At 40.7% G+C, this 16,218-nt stretch overlaps 2 protein-coding genes across 3 annotated transcripts in view; one reads left to right on the top strand and one right to left on the bottom strand.

Moving 5' to 3' along the window:
- SMARCB1 (SWI/SNF related BAF chromatin remodeling complex subunit B1) overlaps window positions 1-4,044 on the top strand; it is a 45,388-nt gene extending 41,344 nt beyond the window's left edge. For both annotated transcript variants that reach the window (XM_077461590.1, XM_077461589.1), the window contains exons 8-9: window positions 569-700; window positions 3,576-4,044. In XM_077461590.1, the coding sequence (XP_077317716.1) occupies window positions 569-700; window positions 3,576-3,615 (172 nt within the window). In that variant the 3' untranslated portion in view covers window positions 3,616-4,044. The remainder of the gene's footprint in view (window positions 1-568; window positions 701-3,575) is intronic.
- Window positions 4,045-5,567: 1,523 nt separating this feature from the next.
- Window positions 5,568-16,218, bottom strand: part of DERL3 (derlin 3) — a 59,981-nt gene continuing 49,330 nt past the window's right edge. The window contains exons 5-7 of the mRNA XM_077461588.1: window positions 13,874-14,069; window positions 10,092-10,182; window positions 5,568-5,757 (exon numbers count right to left, since the gene is read on the bottom strand). Of these exons, the coding sequence (XP_077317714.1) occupies window positions 5,673-5,757; window positions 10,092-10,182; window positions 13,874-14,069 (372 nt within the window). The 3' untranslated portion in view covers window positions 5,568-5,672. The remainder of the gene's footprint in view (window positions 5,758-10,091; window positions 10,183-13,873; window positions 14,070-16,218) is intronic.

The raw sequence follows: 16,218 nt of genomic DNA, 5'->3' as shown, positions 1-16,218 counted from the left end.
ATATATATATATATATATATATATATATATATATATATAGCAGTTTTATTGGTCCAGTATAAACCATTGTAAGACTGCATACCTGAGAAATTAGTTGGCACTTGACTTGACAAAGTGGGGCATCGATGACACAATCATGCCACCTCAGCCAGTCCTATAAAAATGACAAGGTGATTTGTGACTGGTACCTTTGTCGAGCGCGCAATCCCCCACCATTAATGTGGTTACTGTAGAAGGGAAGCCAATCGACACAGGACTCAGAGGATTGCTGATATCATTGATCATTGTAGCAGCAGCAACTGTTTGTGATGTGCAAGTTCCACAGTGATTGTGTAGTTATAGAAATTTGCATACTCATTGCAACCTGGACCAATGTAACTATCATAGAATATAAAAATCATGCCTAAAGTTCAGTTTTAGGCCTAGCAAATAGATGCTTAGGCACCTGTTACTGTATTGTGTAAAATGTGAAGTTAGAAAAAATTTGAATGGGCTGAAGTATCCCACAAAGGAAACATGCAAGATGACTTTGTTATCCCTCCTTAATACATGTTTATTAATATTTCAGTGAAAACCCCTTGCCAACTGTGGAGATTGCCATCCGAAATACAGGTGATGCAGACCAGTGGTGCCCTCTTCTGGAGACCCTTACAGATGCTGAAATGGAAAAGAAGATACGTGACCAGGACAGAAACACCAGGTGCCACCGTCGTTTCATACGCTTTTCCTTCCGGGCTTCTCGTCGGGGTAGAATATAGACAACCAAGTGGCACTTCCTCGGAGCGTCCACGAGGAAGACATTTCAGCTTTTGCGCACCAGCCTATGAAGTGATGTCTTTTTCCGTGTCTGTGCTGTCGTGCTTCAGCCCTATGGAGCTTCTCTTTTAATAATTATCACACTTTGCAAGTGACGTGTTTGGTATTTCGTTTGACTTAAGCTGGTGGGATTGGACATTTCTCCCAGTGCTCGCCATTAGCTTAGTAGCACCGTTTATGCTGAAATTCCCTGATAGCCCTTACTTGGCCCTGGCGCCTTACGCACTTAAAACTACCAAATTCTAACTAATTCCATTGTCTCACATTGAGATTTTCTGACACCCTCTTGCTTCCCCCTAATCTGGTGGTGGGACCTGCAGTATATTCTATATTGCTGGTTTCTGTAATCAGAATAGCCCCTGTAAAAGTATGCCGACTACAGAATCTTTTATTGTCCTTTAGTGTATTGTATTCCTGTTCGCTTTAGTATTCTTTATATTGTAGGCAATACTTAAAAACTGGTGCCAAAAATATGCTTGTGAAATGTTCTAGATAGCTTTGCTGCTTTAAATGCTAAATGTAATCATTTAACTTCTGCCAGTCCTTGTAGAGCATAATTCTACTGGTGCATGCCGCAGTTAAATGCAACGTGAATTTCCACCGATTATAGCGCAGGTGGTGGCTTTATGAAGTATGTGCAGTATTAAGACTTGTAACCATTTTAATTGCTTTACTTTTAAGTGTATGACAGTGGTAGTGACAGTGTTAATGTTTTCTTGGATGATGAGGAAATGCTTTTCGTTTTCAGAAAGGTTGGCCAATGCTGGTTGTGGAGCCCCTAAAGGGCCTTATTTGCCTCAGAGGGTTATACGGATTAGTGGTTTAGTGAGGGCAGTAACAAATATTCAGTGCCATTTGAATTCTCCATTGAATTGCTGGGTACGATAGGACAGGAGTACAAAAAGCAATGCTGTGCTATATACAGTACTGACCCCATCCGATAGGTAAGATTTTGAGATGCTAAGGTTCTTTGCAACATTAGCATTACGAGTAGCAAGCGGGTATCACATCAGCTGGGTTGATGGTACTGTTGATGCCCTCCCTTTGGCCATTGCTATACCCTGAGACTTGTGAGTTACAAGTTTTTATTGTGTGTGTTGTTTATTGGTACTTGGGGACATTCAGATCTGCCAAATAACGGTAGTGAAAATGTCTCTACTCTTAAATGAAAACCGTGAAAGGTTAGGAGCTTATGTAAAATCTTTTATTCCCTTTACTGCATATCTATATATTGACTTAAATGTTCTTTGTATGCAAGATGTCTTTATTTTATTGTTTTTTGCATTGTGCCTTTTTAGGAAGTTGGTGTGTATGTGGTTTGGTTTGGTGCTTTTAGTGTTGACCAGTTGTGTCAGTGTCTGGTTCTTGCATAGCACAAGAGGATAGGACAAGTTGCCTAGTAGCTGTGTTTTTAAATATGCCAAATCAAGGCCATGAATGTATTAACAAATATGTTATCATACCTTACAAATACCAAACCTCACAGACTACTTCCCTCTTGTTAAACCTCCCAGCAGATAAACCAGCTGCCCTTTTCTTCTAACTAGGGTTCACGACGTGCTTATCCCGCCAATGTTTCTGGAATACACCATGAAAACATTTGAACTCCTTTCCAATGAAAGCAGTTTTGCCAAATAACTGCTGTGACCATCATTTCTTATACTTTAATTTTGGTATACAGTCCAAATTTTCCATGGTGTCACTTCCTGAAACAATGAGCCCCTGGCAGGATGCATACCTACGAAATCACAAAGTCTGCAGAGAAACCTGCATTTACCTTATTAGTATTTAGCACCTTAGTATTTTTTAGTTTCCATGACATTCAATACCTTTATTTTATCACAGCTTCAGCACCTTTCACTGGCAAAGGTGATGCTTTCTTTCCTTATAAATTTAAAGGCAGACATTTTTATTTACAAAATGGTCTGCATTTGCAAGCATTTAAATCGTTGGTATTGTATCTTTTGATCAGCAGAATTGTTTTTTTTTTGTTGTTGTTTTTTTCCTTTTTTTTTTTTTTTTTACCATTGAATTTGCTTTATTACAAAGCAGCCCAGTGTTTGCACAAGAGATCTTTGGGTCTTTGAATTCTAGTATTATGTGTGATAATTCCCCTCACTAAATATATAACTATTTTTCAGTTTACTGGGTTCTATTTAGGATAGATATTGATAACCCCTATCTGTTTGTAGCAGTGATCTTAATAGCCTTTGGACCAGGGCTGGAGAAATCCCAGCATCCTGGTAGCCAATGTGCCTAAATAAATATAGTTGGCACCAATCTTTGAGCCTTTCTATAGCCAGCATGTTTTCTGGCTCCTTAAAACTGACTCTTGAATTTTTTTTTTTTTTTTATAAATTTGTCCAACCCTACCTTAACTATAGTACTGAATATATTTTTTCAGAGTTTAGGCCAATGATAGAGTATGTACAATTGCACATGCTCAATTAGCTATTCTTTTAGCTGTCAAGCACACTTGTGGCCTAACTGGCATCACTGTTGGCAGTACTGGGTTTTGTGCCAATGAGTGAGTGACCTTTTTAGTTTAAACTTTTATCATGATATAGGAAATGTTTATATGCTATTTGTTTTACTTGCTAAATTAGTGTGGCTGGAAGGGAATTTGAGGTAATGTTTCTTTCCAGTGGAGAGTATTACGTAAAAATCCCCCATAAGATGATCCTCTGACTTAGTGTTAAGAGTACGGCTACAACCTCCTTATCATTTACCTTGCCCCTCTTCTCTTTTCCTCCCTATAGGCGTATGAGACGTCTTGCCAACACTGCACCGGCCTGGTAAACAGTCCCCTCCCGACGAAACTCGCGGTTCACATCCTGGAGATGGAACCCCGCCCCATAAATAAACAAAAAGTAACAATTAAAAAGAAAAAAGTAAAAAAAAATACTAAGACTAAAGATTTGTGGAGGAGAGGAGGGTGGTCACAGCACCTCTTGAGCCATATCAGAAGGTGCGGGGGACCCACACATTCCACTTTGAAAGCAGCTGGGTGCTGCTGTGTTTGACTCCCTCACATCCTTTCCTTCCATGTACAGAGTGTGAAGCATTAGTGCTACCTGACTACCGGAAGACCTGAGACAGATGTCCCAAGCCCTCCTTTATACCTGTGTACGTGATATGTAAAGCTTTTTTGTGTTCTATTTTTAATTTGTATAGGTGCTTCATGCACTTGTAGAAATCAACTTTTTAAATAAAAGTAATGCTCAATAACGTTTCTTGTTTAAGTGGTGTTTTATGCTTTTAATATGCATTGATGCTTCCATTGCTCATACCAGTGTTTTGTCTTGTGTGCACTGTGATGTTGTGTATTATATCAATCAACTCGCCTCATGACATGATGGGGATGACCTGCTTGGAAAGGTAAGACTATAATATAATATTCTCCAGAGGTAGAGATTAGACTGAACTGCTGTTAATACATTAATAGAAAACTTGCTTTTAACACCAGCTGAATGGTATGTAGGACAGGGCTCGACAAAACCCGGGCGCCAGGTCGCATTTGCGACTAGAAATAGCGGGCTGGCGCCTGGGTCATCACAGCTGGGGGTATCCTGTCACCGCGGACCCCCCCGGCGTGATCGCGTCGGGCCGCGCCGCCGGCGGCCGGGAATTGAGGCCCCGGCTTTGAGGCCTTCTACGATCCTATGGTTCCTTCTGGAATCTGGCGCCCTCTTGTGGTGGCCGTTGGAATTACAACCAGCAATGCTAATAGGCTGGCAGGCAGGGGAAGCTCCATCTCCTTCCCTTTACTCAGAACCCCCTAAACATTATATATATATATATATATATATATATATATATATATATATATATATATATATATATATATATATTATTCTAACACTCTAGAGAATAAAATGGTGGTCGTTGCAATACTGTCTGTCACACTGTATTTGCACAGCGGACTTACAAGCGCACTTTTTTGGGGAAAATGTATTTAATAACAAAAAAAGTAAGACAACAGTAAAGTTAGCCCAATTTTTTTTTATATTGTGAAACATAATGTTACGTCGAGTAAATCGATACCCAACATGACATACTTCAAAATTGCACCTGCTCATGGAATGGCGACAAACTTTTACCCTTAAAAATCTCCATAGGCGACGTTTAAAAAATTCTACAGGTTGCACGTTTTAAGTTACAGAGGAGGTCTGGGGCTAGAATGATTGCTCTCACTCTACCGATCGCAGTCCTCACATGTGTGGTTTGAACACCGCTTTCATATATGCGTTCGCTTCTGCACGCAAGCTTGGCGGGACAGGGCCTGTTTAAAATAATTTTTTTTTTCTTATTTTAACTTTTATTTTTATTTTTTTCAATGTTCTTTAAAAAAAAAAAAAAAAGTGTGTCACTTTTATTCCTATTACAAGGAATGAAAAAATCCCTTGTAATAGAAAAAAGCATGACAGGTCCTCTTATATATGAGATCTGGGATCAGAGAGACCTCGCATCTCATATTTACACTAAAATGCAATTTAAAAAAAATTTGTCATTTGAAAAAAATAAAAAAATAAAATGTCCCTCTAAGAGCTATGGGCAATGACTTGGAGACAGGTGAGGGGCTGGGGGCTATCTTCCCCTCACTCGTCTCCATGTCAGGCCAGGGACACGGGTCCGAATCGCTGTCACGGACCTGGCTCCTAACTTTTTTAGCTGGCTCCTAGATTCCAAGCAAATTTGTCAACCCCTGATGTAGGATTTTTCTACTACAATTGCAATAAACATTCCAAGTGTTTTAATGAGGGCTTTTATTATTTCAAGTTGCATCATGTAATGTTTCAATACTGAAAACCTGAGCTTAGTAAGAAGATAACTCAGTCCTGGGCCCCTGGAAGTGGCTAATCTTGGTGCGGTCTGTTTACAGAATCCTCTGGTAGTGGATTATAATTGGGATCTGCTAATGGCACATCAAATATTTGCTTTCTGTAGAGCACAGAGACAAAAGACAATTAAGACTTGGTCAGTTAGACAATGCAATGACAATTTTTTTTTATATATATATATATATTTTTTTTTTAGTCAATATTGATGAGATGATCTTATTTGTAACTATTTTTCTGAAATTTTTTTTTTTTTTTGTTTTGTTTTTTTACTAGAGGTTTGTAGTTACTTTTAACAGCCAAAAAACGTTTTAGGGTTTTTAACTTGGTAGGGTATCGAAACAATGATGAACTGTTTTTAAACAGATTTTTTTGACATTGAGTACTGTCAATATTGGCTGTATTGGAAAAGGGACAAAAAGGGTATTGTTGGTTGTAATTAATCTAATGGTCTTTTCCCATGAAATGTGAGCAAAATTAGGGTTGTGGCAGCTTGTATGCTATAGGCATTTATACTTGTATAATTTTTAGGCTTATGTCCTGAGCTTGCTGGCGACATAAGTCTTATTAATCAATCTGTCTAGTTAGTACCAATTTGCTTCCATTTGCAAATACAAATTGTAGTGAATCATGCATATCTTTACCAACTCCTAACAGGTCATTTTATCTGCAGTAGTTCGTGTAGCGGCATGCAATTTTTGCATGTCAGAATTAACCTCATGTGTTGCGCAGGCTAAACACAGCAAAAACATAAGCATCTAAGTAGTTAATAGGATTGTAAACTTGAACTGGCCATACACTAGTAGATTTTCATATAAACATTCATACAGAAATTTGAAGTACATTTTTTGACATGGAGATTGATGATTGAAAGTATTTAAACATTTTGGATTAATATTTCCTGTATGAAAACCACATTTAACCGGTTCCCGACGGCGCACGCCGATGTTCGTCGGCAGAATGGCACGGGCAGGCAAATGGGGGTACCTGCACGTCCCTTTAAATTTGCCACCCTGCCATCGCGAGCGCGCTCGCGTGGCGGTCAGGACCCCCATGAGTCCAGCCGCGGGTCCCGCTGATTCTATCACCGTGGCCCTACCCGCGATCGTCTCACAGGGCGGCTGAATGGAGAAATGCCATTTGTAAACAGCATTTCTCCATTCTGCCTAGCAACTAGTGACGCTGATCTCTGCTCCATGTGATTGGAGCAGAGATCAGCGTTCACTAAATGAAAGCCCAGCCCCCCACAGTTAGTAACACACCCCTAGGAACACTTAACCCCTACACTGCAACCCACTGGTTAACCCCTTCACTGCCAGTGTCATTTACACAGAAATCACTGCATTTATATAGCAGTGATTGCTGTATAAATGACAATGGTCCCAAAAATGTCCGATGTGTCCGCCGTAATGTCACAATAAAAATCACTGATCGCTGCCATTACTAGTAAAAAAAAAAATTAATAAAAATGCCATAAAACTATCCCCTATTTTGTAAACGCTATAACATTTGCGCAAACCAATCAATAATCGCTTATTGCGATTTATTTTTTTTTCCCCAAAAAATGTAGAATACGTATCGGCCTAAACTAAGGGAAAAAAAATGTTTTTTATATATATTTTTGGGGGATATTTATTCTAACAAAAAGTAAAAAATAATGCGTTTTTTTTTTCAAAATTGTCACTCTATTTTTGTTTATAGCGCAAAAAATAAAAACCGCAGGGGTGATCAAATACCACCAAAAGAAAGCTCTATTTGTGGGGAAAAAAGTACGTAAATTTTGTTTGGGAGCCACATTGCATGACCGCGCAATTGTCAGTTAAAGCGACGCAGTGCCAAATCACAAAAAGTGGTCTGGTCTTTGACCAGCAAAATAGTCCGGGGCTGAAGTGGTTAATATTAGAAATTAATTCAAGAAAAGATTTCTATCCTACTACTTTGAACTTTTGTGACTCCAATCAAAAAGGAACATCAATTTGACCCCACTGGCAATTAGAAAGTTAAATGAACCTTCTTAAAGTGGATGTAAACCTGATTCATGAAATTTGACCTAAAGGCATATATCTGTAGTGTTTTTTTTTCTTATCTCTCTCCAAAGTACTCTTGCTCTGATCTTCTGTTATCAGCTTGATAACTTCTGACAAGTTCTCTGACAACTGAGATAAAACCAGCCTGAAGTTTGTGTCCAGGGTGGGTGCTATAGATTAGCAGAGAGCTGATCTATTCACAGCATGTTCCTTCCTTCCTCTGCCTATGTGGAGTGGGGGTGTGTGACTTTCCTCCAGTCAGCTGTCACACAGTGTATGCCAAGACTTCACTCCTACTGCTGAACAGGAAGAAAAAAAATCTCTTAACACTATGTGCATTTTCTAAAGAATATAGCAAGCTGAATACAGCAGATATACATTTAAAACTTATGTAGGGAGATTTGTTTCATCTCTGTGTATCATCTGAGGCTGTTCACTTCACATGGTATATGTGAGGGTTTACATCCACTTTAAAATATTAACCCCAAAAAAAAAACCAAATGAATCTTGCTCCTTTAAAGCATGTTGTACAGCACAGTGCTTGTGCTGTTTCATTTGGCCACCTGTAGTACCTGGCTGATCCTGCCTGGCTATACCCTCCCCCCTGTACACTGAACACAATAATATCAGGGCTGCTGAGTCCTGACACTGTCCTCCTGCCCCCTCCTCTTCCGGCCTGTCAGCTCCCCGATTCTCCCCTCCTGCACTAAAAATGTTTTTTCTTCTGTAGTTCCCTCTGATATATAACAGTAAGCTCCCCAGTGGATGTAATTTATAAAAAATATGCAATAATAATGGCTTACTTCAGAGTGCCATTCGGCGCTCATGTGACTGCCCACCCGTCTCCTCTTCTCTGATGTCAGTGGGGGTTTCTCAGCACCCCCCCTGCAGCTAATCAGACCAGGAGAGGAGACCAGCGGACAGTCAGCTGAGCACCTAACGCTCGGAGCTAAGCTATTATAGCACATCATTTTATAAATTACATCCACTAGGGATCTTACTGTTATATATCAGAGAACTATAGAAGAAAAAATATTGGATTCACAAACACTTTAAGGCTCCTTTCACACATCTGCGATTTGGGATCCTACTTGTGAGACTCCAAGTTGCAGGACGTAAAATTCATTGTATTTCTATGAGAGCTGTTAGTACTGAAACTACAGAAGTTGCCGCGACTTAAAGCGGGGTTCCACCCTAAAGTGGAACCTCCGCTGATCGGATCCCTCCCCCCCTCCGGTGTCACAATTGGCACCTTTCAGGGGGGAGGGGGGTGGAGATACCTGTCAAAGACAGGTATTTACACCCACTTCCAGGCATAGACTCCCGTGGGAGTCTACGCCATTTCCTGTCCTGACGCGCTGTCTGCTGGGACACACACGGGTCCCAGTGACAGCACGGAGAATTCCTATTGCGCTGCGCTACTCGCGCATGCGCAGTAGGGAACCGGGAAGTGAAGCCGATTCGCTTCACTTCCTGATTCCCTCACCTAGAATGGTGGCGGCAGCAGCCGAGGGCCGAGCGATCAATCGGCCTCGGCTGCCGGCATCGCTGGACCCCGGGACAGGTGAGTGTCCATTTATTAAAAGTCAGCAGCTGTAGTATTTATAGCTGCTGGCTTTTAATATATATATATATATTTTTTGGTGGAATCCCTCTTTAAGAAAAGGTTCCTGCACTACTTTGGTCTGACTTTTGATTTGGTCCAGAGAATGTAATGTCTGATCAAAGTCACATCAAACTCATGCTCCAAAGTCGCACTGGAAATCATGAGACTTTGGAGATGTACCAATGTAAAAGTAGCCTAAAGGAAAAGTCAGTTGGAATTCTAATAGTGTATAGCTAGATATAATCTAGAGTTGTGGGGCAAATCTTCCATACAGACACCCGCAAGAACCAGACAAACGTTCTGTCCCTTTACTACATTGTCCAAATAAAATGTTTTGGGTGGGGTTTCACTTTAAAGGAACCCTTTACTGGAAATTGTATTTAGGATGCTATTTCATGGATACCTTTTTCAGGATTGTAAATTATTATGGCAGCCTCTGTATGTCTCTTAGCACACATTTCCTTTAAAAGCCTTATGATGCTGTTATCTTTGGTGTATCTGAATTCTCAACATTGACATTAACCGACTAAATTGCTCAGTCATTATTACATAGCCAGTTAACTTCATATACCCTTTTATATCCCGTGTGTGCTGACCTAAGGTAGAAAGTGAAGGAACACTAAATTGGTCTGTTAATCACCTCGTTCCCACTGCCATCCGTTGTATCTTTGCACGAATTATCTTAAAAGCACAGGATGTTCTGGCTGTAAACTTTCAGCAAACAGACTTTTTAAGTTTGCCAGAGCTATATGTAAACAAATGGCTGGAATGAGGACACTGCATATTCTCTGTTTTCATACTTACAAAATAGCAGGAGTAACTAAAAGCTTTTTTCCTCCAGGCTGGTTTGGGAAAATATCTTCTAGAAAAAAGTAAGTGTGTCCAGCAGCAATGCCTGAAAAGGAAGGCCATCAGAAATTAAATGGCATAATGCGCAGATATATTGGCCTTGTCAGGTTAGTTAGTTGTGGTCATGCCAAGTTTAGTCTTGCTGTCATATTTCTAAGAAGTGCATGAATTCATGCCTGGCTCAAAAGTTTTGAGAATGACAGAAATATAATTTTTCACAATTTAGTGTTTTTAGATCCTTTTTGTCAGATGTGACTAATATTACAAGCATTTCATAAGTGTCAAAGGCTTTTATTGACCATTACATTAAGTTGTATTCAAAGAGTCAACATTTGCAGTGTTGACCCTTTTTCAAGACCCCTGCAATTCACCCTAGCGTGCTGTCAATCAACCTCTGGGCCACGTTTTGACTGATGGCAGCCCATTTTTGCATAATTAATGCTTGCAGTTTGTCAAATTTGCAGGGGTTTTTTTGTTCACCCACCTCTTGAGGATTGACCACAAGTTATCAATGGGATTAAGGTATGGGGCGCTTCCTGGCCATGCACCCAAAATTTATATGTTTTGTTCCCCAAGCAAGGTTCTCCACCATGCTGGAATAGGCATTCTTCGTCACCAAACTGTTCTTGGATGGTTGAGAGAAGTTGCTCTCATAAGATTTTTTTTGACCATTGTTTATTCACGGCTGTGTTCTTAGGCAAAGTTATGAGTGAGCCCACTCCTTTGGCTAAGACCCCACACATGACTGGTCTCAGGATGCTTTACTGTTGGTATGACACAGGACATGGTAGCGCTCACCTTTTCTTCTCCGGACAAGAATTTTTCTGAATGCACCAAACAAAGGGGAAAATTACTTTACCCCAGCCCTCAGCAGTCCAATCCCTGTACCTTTTGCAGTATATCAGTCTGTCCTTGATGTTTTTCCTGAAGAGAAGGGGCTTCTTTGCTGCCCTTCCTGACATCAGGCCATTCTCCAAAAGTCTTCAGCTCACTGTGCATGCAGATGCACTCACATACCTGCTGCCATACCTGAGCAAGCTCTGCACTGGTGGTGCCTTGATCCCACAGCTGAATCAACTGCAGGAGAAGGACCTGGCGCTTGCTGGATTTTCTTGGGCGCCCTGAAGCCTTCTTCACAATTGAACCTCTCCCCTTGAAGTTCTTGATGATCCGATAAATCGTAGTTTTAGGTGCAATCTTAGTAGCAGCAGTATCCTTGCCCGTGAATACCTTTTTGTGCAAAGCCATGATGACTGCACGCGTCTCCTTGCAGGTAACCAGGGTTAGCAGAGAAAGAACAATTGTTTCAAGCACCACCCTCATTTTAAAGCTTCCAGTCTATTCTAACTCGGTCAGCATTAGAGTGATTTCCAGGCTTGTCCACGTCACTGACACCTGTGTTAATGAGAGAATTGCTGACATGTAGCTGGTCCTTTTGTGCTGAAATGCAATGACATTTTTTGGGGGGGTGATTGTGTTTATTTCCATGGCAAAGAGGAACATTGCAATTCATCTGATCACTAGTCATACATTCTGGAGTTTATGCAAATTGCCATGATAAACTGAGGCAGCAGACTTGAAAATATTTGTCATTTTCAAAACTTTTGGCCAGAGCTGTACCGCTAGAACTCTGTAGGTGTGTTTTTTTTTTTTCTCTCTCTGTAGGTACAGTGAATATCTCCTAAACCTGCATCATTAAGGAGATATTCACACTGCATGCGTTCGGCGATGTCACAGGCGCGTGTGCTCTGAAGGCACAGCATACCCCTGCCGTCCCTTCAGAGCAACGTGCGTTTTTTTTTTTTTAAGGTTTGTACAAAGGAGAAGTTTAGAGCCTCTGTCAGCTTTTTTTTTTTTATTTTTATTTTTTTATTGCTGCCCACATCCCTGTTGGAAAGATTTACCCTCTTATTTTTTTTTCCTGCCCTTGGAGATTGTGTGGCATAAGGTACAGAGGCAGTGAACCAAGCCCATTAAATCAAGTGGACGTAAACTTTTTTTTTTTTTTTTTTTTAGCACTTGTATCTACAGGTAAGCCTATGATAAGGCTTGCTTGTAGGCAGGGTGGATTTGATTTAAATCAAGTCAATTTTAAATCCATGATTAAATCACTAGTAAAAAGGCTTGATTTAAATCAACTAGATTTAAATCATAATTTTTAAAGAGCAACTGTCATCTCTGTCCTGCAGCTTCCCCTCTTACCCGCTGTTGACTCGCCGACAGTCTCATTCACTTTAATGGGACAGCTGGTGATGTGGCAGTGACACAAGGTAAGGGACGTGGCGGCAGCAGGTGACTGCATGCCCAATAACAGGCGATGCCATGATGCCTCAGAAATGACAGGTGCTCTTTAAATGTAAGGACTTCTCGCTGTTAGAATATTTAATAACTGCAAACAAAATCAAGTATTTCTATTTAGGATAATAAGCTGTTAGGTTAGTAAAACAGCGATATAAGAACCGATTCAATCATACAGTTTGTAGTGTACATAGATTTGCAAAACAATGGGATAAAGGAATATTCCTGAACTTTGTTTTATCTCATGGTTACTGTGAAATTGTGAATGTATCAATGCATTGCATGTTAGCTCAGCTTGCAGAACTTGGATTAATTGAGTAAATATTGCAGTATATACAGCCTCATGCTACTTAACTAAGCTCCATTTCATGCTGAATAAACTTAATCATTAATGTATCTTAAATGGAAAACTATCTTTAGATCTTTTACTCCAAAAGCCTTTTTGTTAAAATAAATTTGATTAAAAAATCAAAAAAATCTATTTAAATAAAAATCAGTTTTTTTTTATCATTGATTTTTATCCACCCTGTCTGTAGGTACAGTGAATCTCTCCTAAACCTGCACAATTTAGGAGATATTCACACGGCATGCATTCGGTGATGTCACAGGCGCGTGCACTCTAAAGGGACAGCATACCCATGCCGTCCCTTCAGAGCAATGTGCGATAGTGACGTCATTGCAGCGCGACCGGAGAACGCGTACCTGAAAGGAAGACCAGGTGAAGATGGGAAAAGCCTGTCAGCTGGTGCGGCGCTGGGGGGCTTTGTTCTGCGGTAAGTATTTCATTATGCCTTTACCTTGCAGGGTTAAAAATTGGTGTGGTTTACTACTTTTAGTAGCGTGGAGAAGAGTTTAGGTTCTCTTTTAGGTGTTTATTGCTTTTAAATTTCAAGCATGTCATCCACATGTATTCCAAGTGTCACTAGGACAGGAAGTAAAGGCAAACCTCCTCAATGAGGATGCAGACAGATTCTAACCCTTAACCCGGTACAAAAATTATAAAGACAAGTGTTGGGTTTTTTTTGGCTTACGTTATGGCAGAGCTCCAAAGTGATGCTCCATGGGTAGAATTACAAAGCACACACATTTCTTATACAAAAAACATTTGACACTATAGGTTTTCTAATTGAAGAGTCTAGGACAGGCTGTTCTCTTCCACTAGTCTTAAATCTTCCCCACTGGATGCATGGGGGGGGTCATAAGTCACTTGCTCTAACTAATTTATTCACATATGTGTAAATCTTTATGCTTTTTCAACGGGAGGCAAGGATACATTTGGGGGGGAGAGGCCTGTGCTGTCTGAGAATGCAACCTATTTTATATTTAAAAAATATTTTGTGTGTTTTTTTTTTTTGTTTTTGTTTTTTTTGTTCTCTCCCCTCACCACAATAAAATTTGCAGAAAACACTTCCCTTAAAAGATTTAGCGATACCTCTTACCCAACAAGTCGACAAGGATGGATTCTCCTGTTAGCAAAGTGAAACACAGAAGAACCCAGGGCAGACAGGAAGCCTGAAGTGTGACGAGACCAAAGGCATTCATTTTTATGTAAGGATTTCTGCGGCACCATACATACACCAACATAAGGGTGAGGGCCTGGCTAAGGAAAGGGAGGCTGGAAAAAATACCAAAAAGCTGTTTTATGTTGAGGAAGAATAGAAAAGCTGTATAGAAATTAAATCGCCATAGATGTTTTCTGAAGGTTAATATTCGCTAGCTGGCATTCAACTACTTACAAAGCAAGATACATAATCAAGAGTTACTATTGGGGGTAGTTCAATCGGACCTTTAGTAGTTGTAAAATACAGAAAGGGTAAGTGGTCAGTCATTTTGTACCATTTATGGATGGGATCATAACTCAATTAGCCAGGGCTCAACAAATCCAAGGCGCCAGGTCACCACGGCAACCAGAAATGGTGTCCTAGCTCCTGCCATCCCATCTGCCACTGGCACCAGGCATGAGCAACTCCAACTGCGCCAGGCAGCCGATTCAGCTACAACCAGTGGCGGAACTACCAGGGTCATACTTTGGAACCGGCCCTGGAGTTCTGTCATTGAGGAGGAGTGCCTTAAGACAGCTGTAGCAACTCTCAGCCCTGGGCTCTGCTCCTGTCAACTGCGTCTGCCTTCCTGTGGTCTGTGACTTCTCCACAGCGGGGCGCCTCCTCCCTCTCCCCTCAGTGATCTCCATTGTATTCTAGTCATTGGTTGCTGGGACCACCGGTTGTGCTAGCAACCAGTGACGCGCTGCACACACTGGAGGGGAGGTAAATAGCCCTTGAACCGCGCCACCTAGCTCCGCCCCTCAATTCTGGCTACCAGCTTCAGACACTTACTGGCTTGCAGCTCTTTGAGTCCTGCCAGTAAGGAGGCAATCTATGGGCGAAGCGCTATTATGAAAGGCGAAGTCCTTATGATCTTATGAAGGTCTCGGGTTGGCATTAATATGGGGATTGTGAGCTATTGGGGCTCTCAAAAGGGGGGAAGTTGATGACTGCTGATCAGAAGTCGGCACCCCCCCATTAGATCAGAGTCCCTCTATATCAGCATCACCCCCTTAGGGACACCCCATTCCAAAGTCCCTTTATATTAGAACCCCCCCCCTCACAATTTTATCAGTTCCTTTGTTAGCACCCCCTTTAGGGATCCCCCATTATATTGGAGCACCCTTTCGTCAGCGACACCCCCCTTTAGCTGGCTCCTAGATTCAAAGCAAGTTTGTCAAGCCCTGCTATTGGCTATACACAAAATATGGCGTATACAGAGGTGAGCCATTTAGACTTCAGTTTTACTAAATGTGAAATAGTGTACATATATTAATGTCCATCACAACTTCTCACAGGTGTCTTAAAAAGAAAAAAAAAATGCTTTGTGCAATAATTGTTGCAACCAGCAGAAATGTGCAATTCTTTTCATTACGAATTTGTTTTCAGACTAAATTTGCCATATTCTTTCATTCTCAAGCATCCGAATGGACGAAAGACTCTCTTGACGAATGCATACGAAAACTAATTGTCCGAACCATAATACGCAAGAACAAAAGTCAGAACAAAAAACGATTCAACTTACGAGTTTACATTCAGATAATTTTGTTTTTCGTATTTTCTATTCTAATTATCAACTTTTATCATTTTTATTATATATAAATTTAAGGTAAAATGGCTGAAGTCCTTAATTCTTCTATTCAGGTCTCTGCGCCATAGCAGCTAATTTGGTATACATTCAATTTACATTTTATTGGAGTTCCCTTTTAAATTTGGCTAAAGTAACGGTTAGTGAATGTGACGCATATGAATGCATCCGACGTTAACGTCACCTCGTGTTTGGAACAGTTCCAGGAGAACGGGTCTGTCCGCATGCGTCCGGCCGGCGCAACGGAATCAAGGCTTTTGATTTTTTTTATACACTGTAAGTGCAATTTTACTTTTTTATCTTTAGTAAAAAAGGGTTTTACACTATTTGGAGTTCTATCTCTCTTCCATGGTTTTGATGTCCCTATCTTGAGTCCCTCTGGATCTATGAGAAAGATTCCTGGGAGCACTTTCCCACAACCTTTACTGGAGTGGCGGCGTAAGGAGAACATCGAGGACCCCTCTTGACTAGAAGACGAGTGTATATCCATATGCTTTTGGTGACCCTTTGTAGTGGGGGGGTCATGTCTTTCTGGTAAGCGGCAAATTTAATTTCTTTTGGTGGCGGATCAAGCACTACCTAATTGGACTCAGCAGCGGATTATTTATGGTTCATTTGTGGAGGACTTTATTCACATTTTTTAAGAGAATTT

The sequence above is a fragment of the Lithobates pipiens genome, unplaced genomic scaffold (genome assembly GCF_037356315.1).
Source record: "Lithobates pipiens isolate NorthernLeopardFrog02 unplaced genomic scaffold, aLitPip1_a1.2 Scaffold_3, whole genome shotgun sequence".
NCBI classification, from domain to species: domain Eukaryota; kingdom Metazoa; phylum Chordata; class Amphibia; order Anura; family Ranidae; genus Lithobates; species Lithobates pipiens.
Note: the sequence above shows the minus strand (reverse complement) of the source record. Positions and strands in the feature narration are given on the sequence as shown.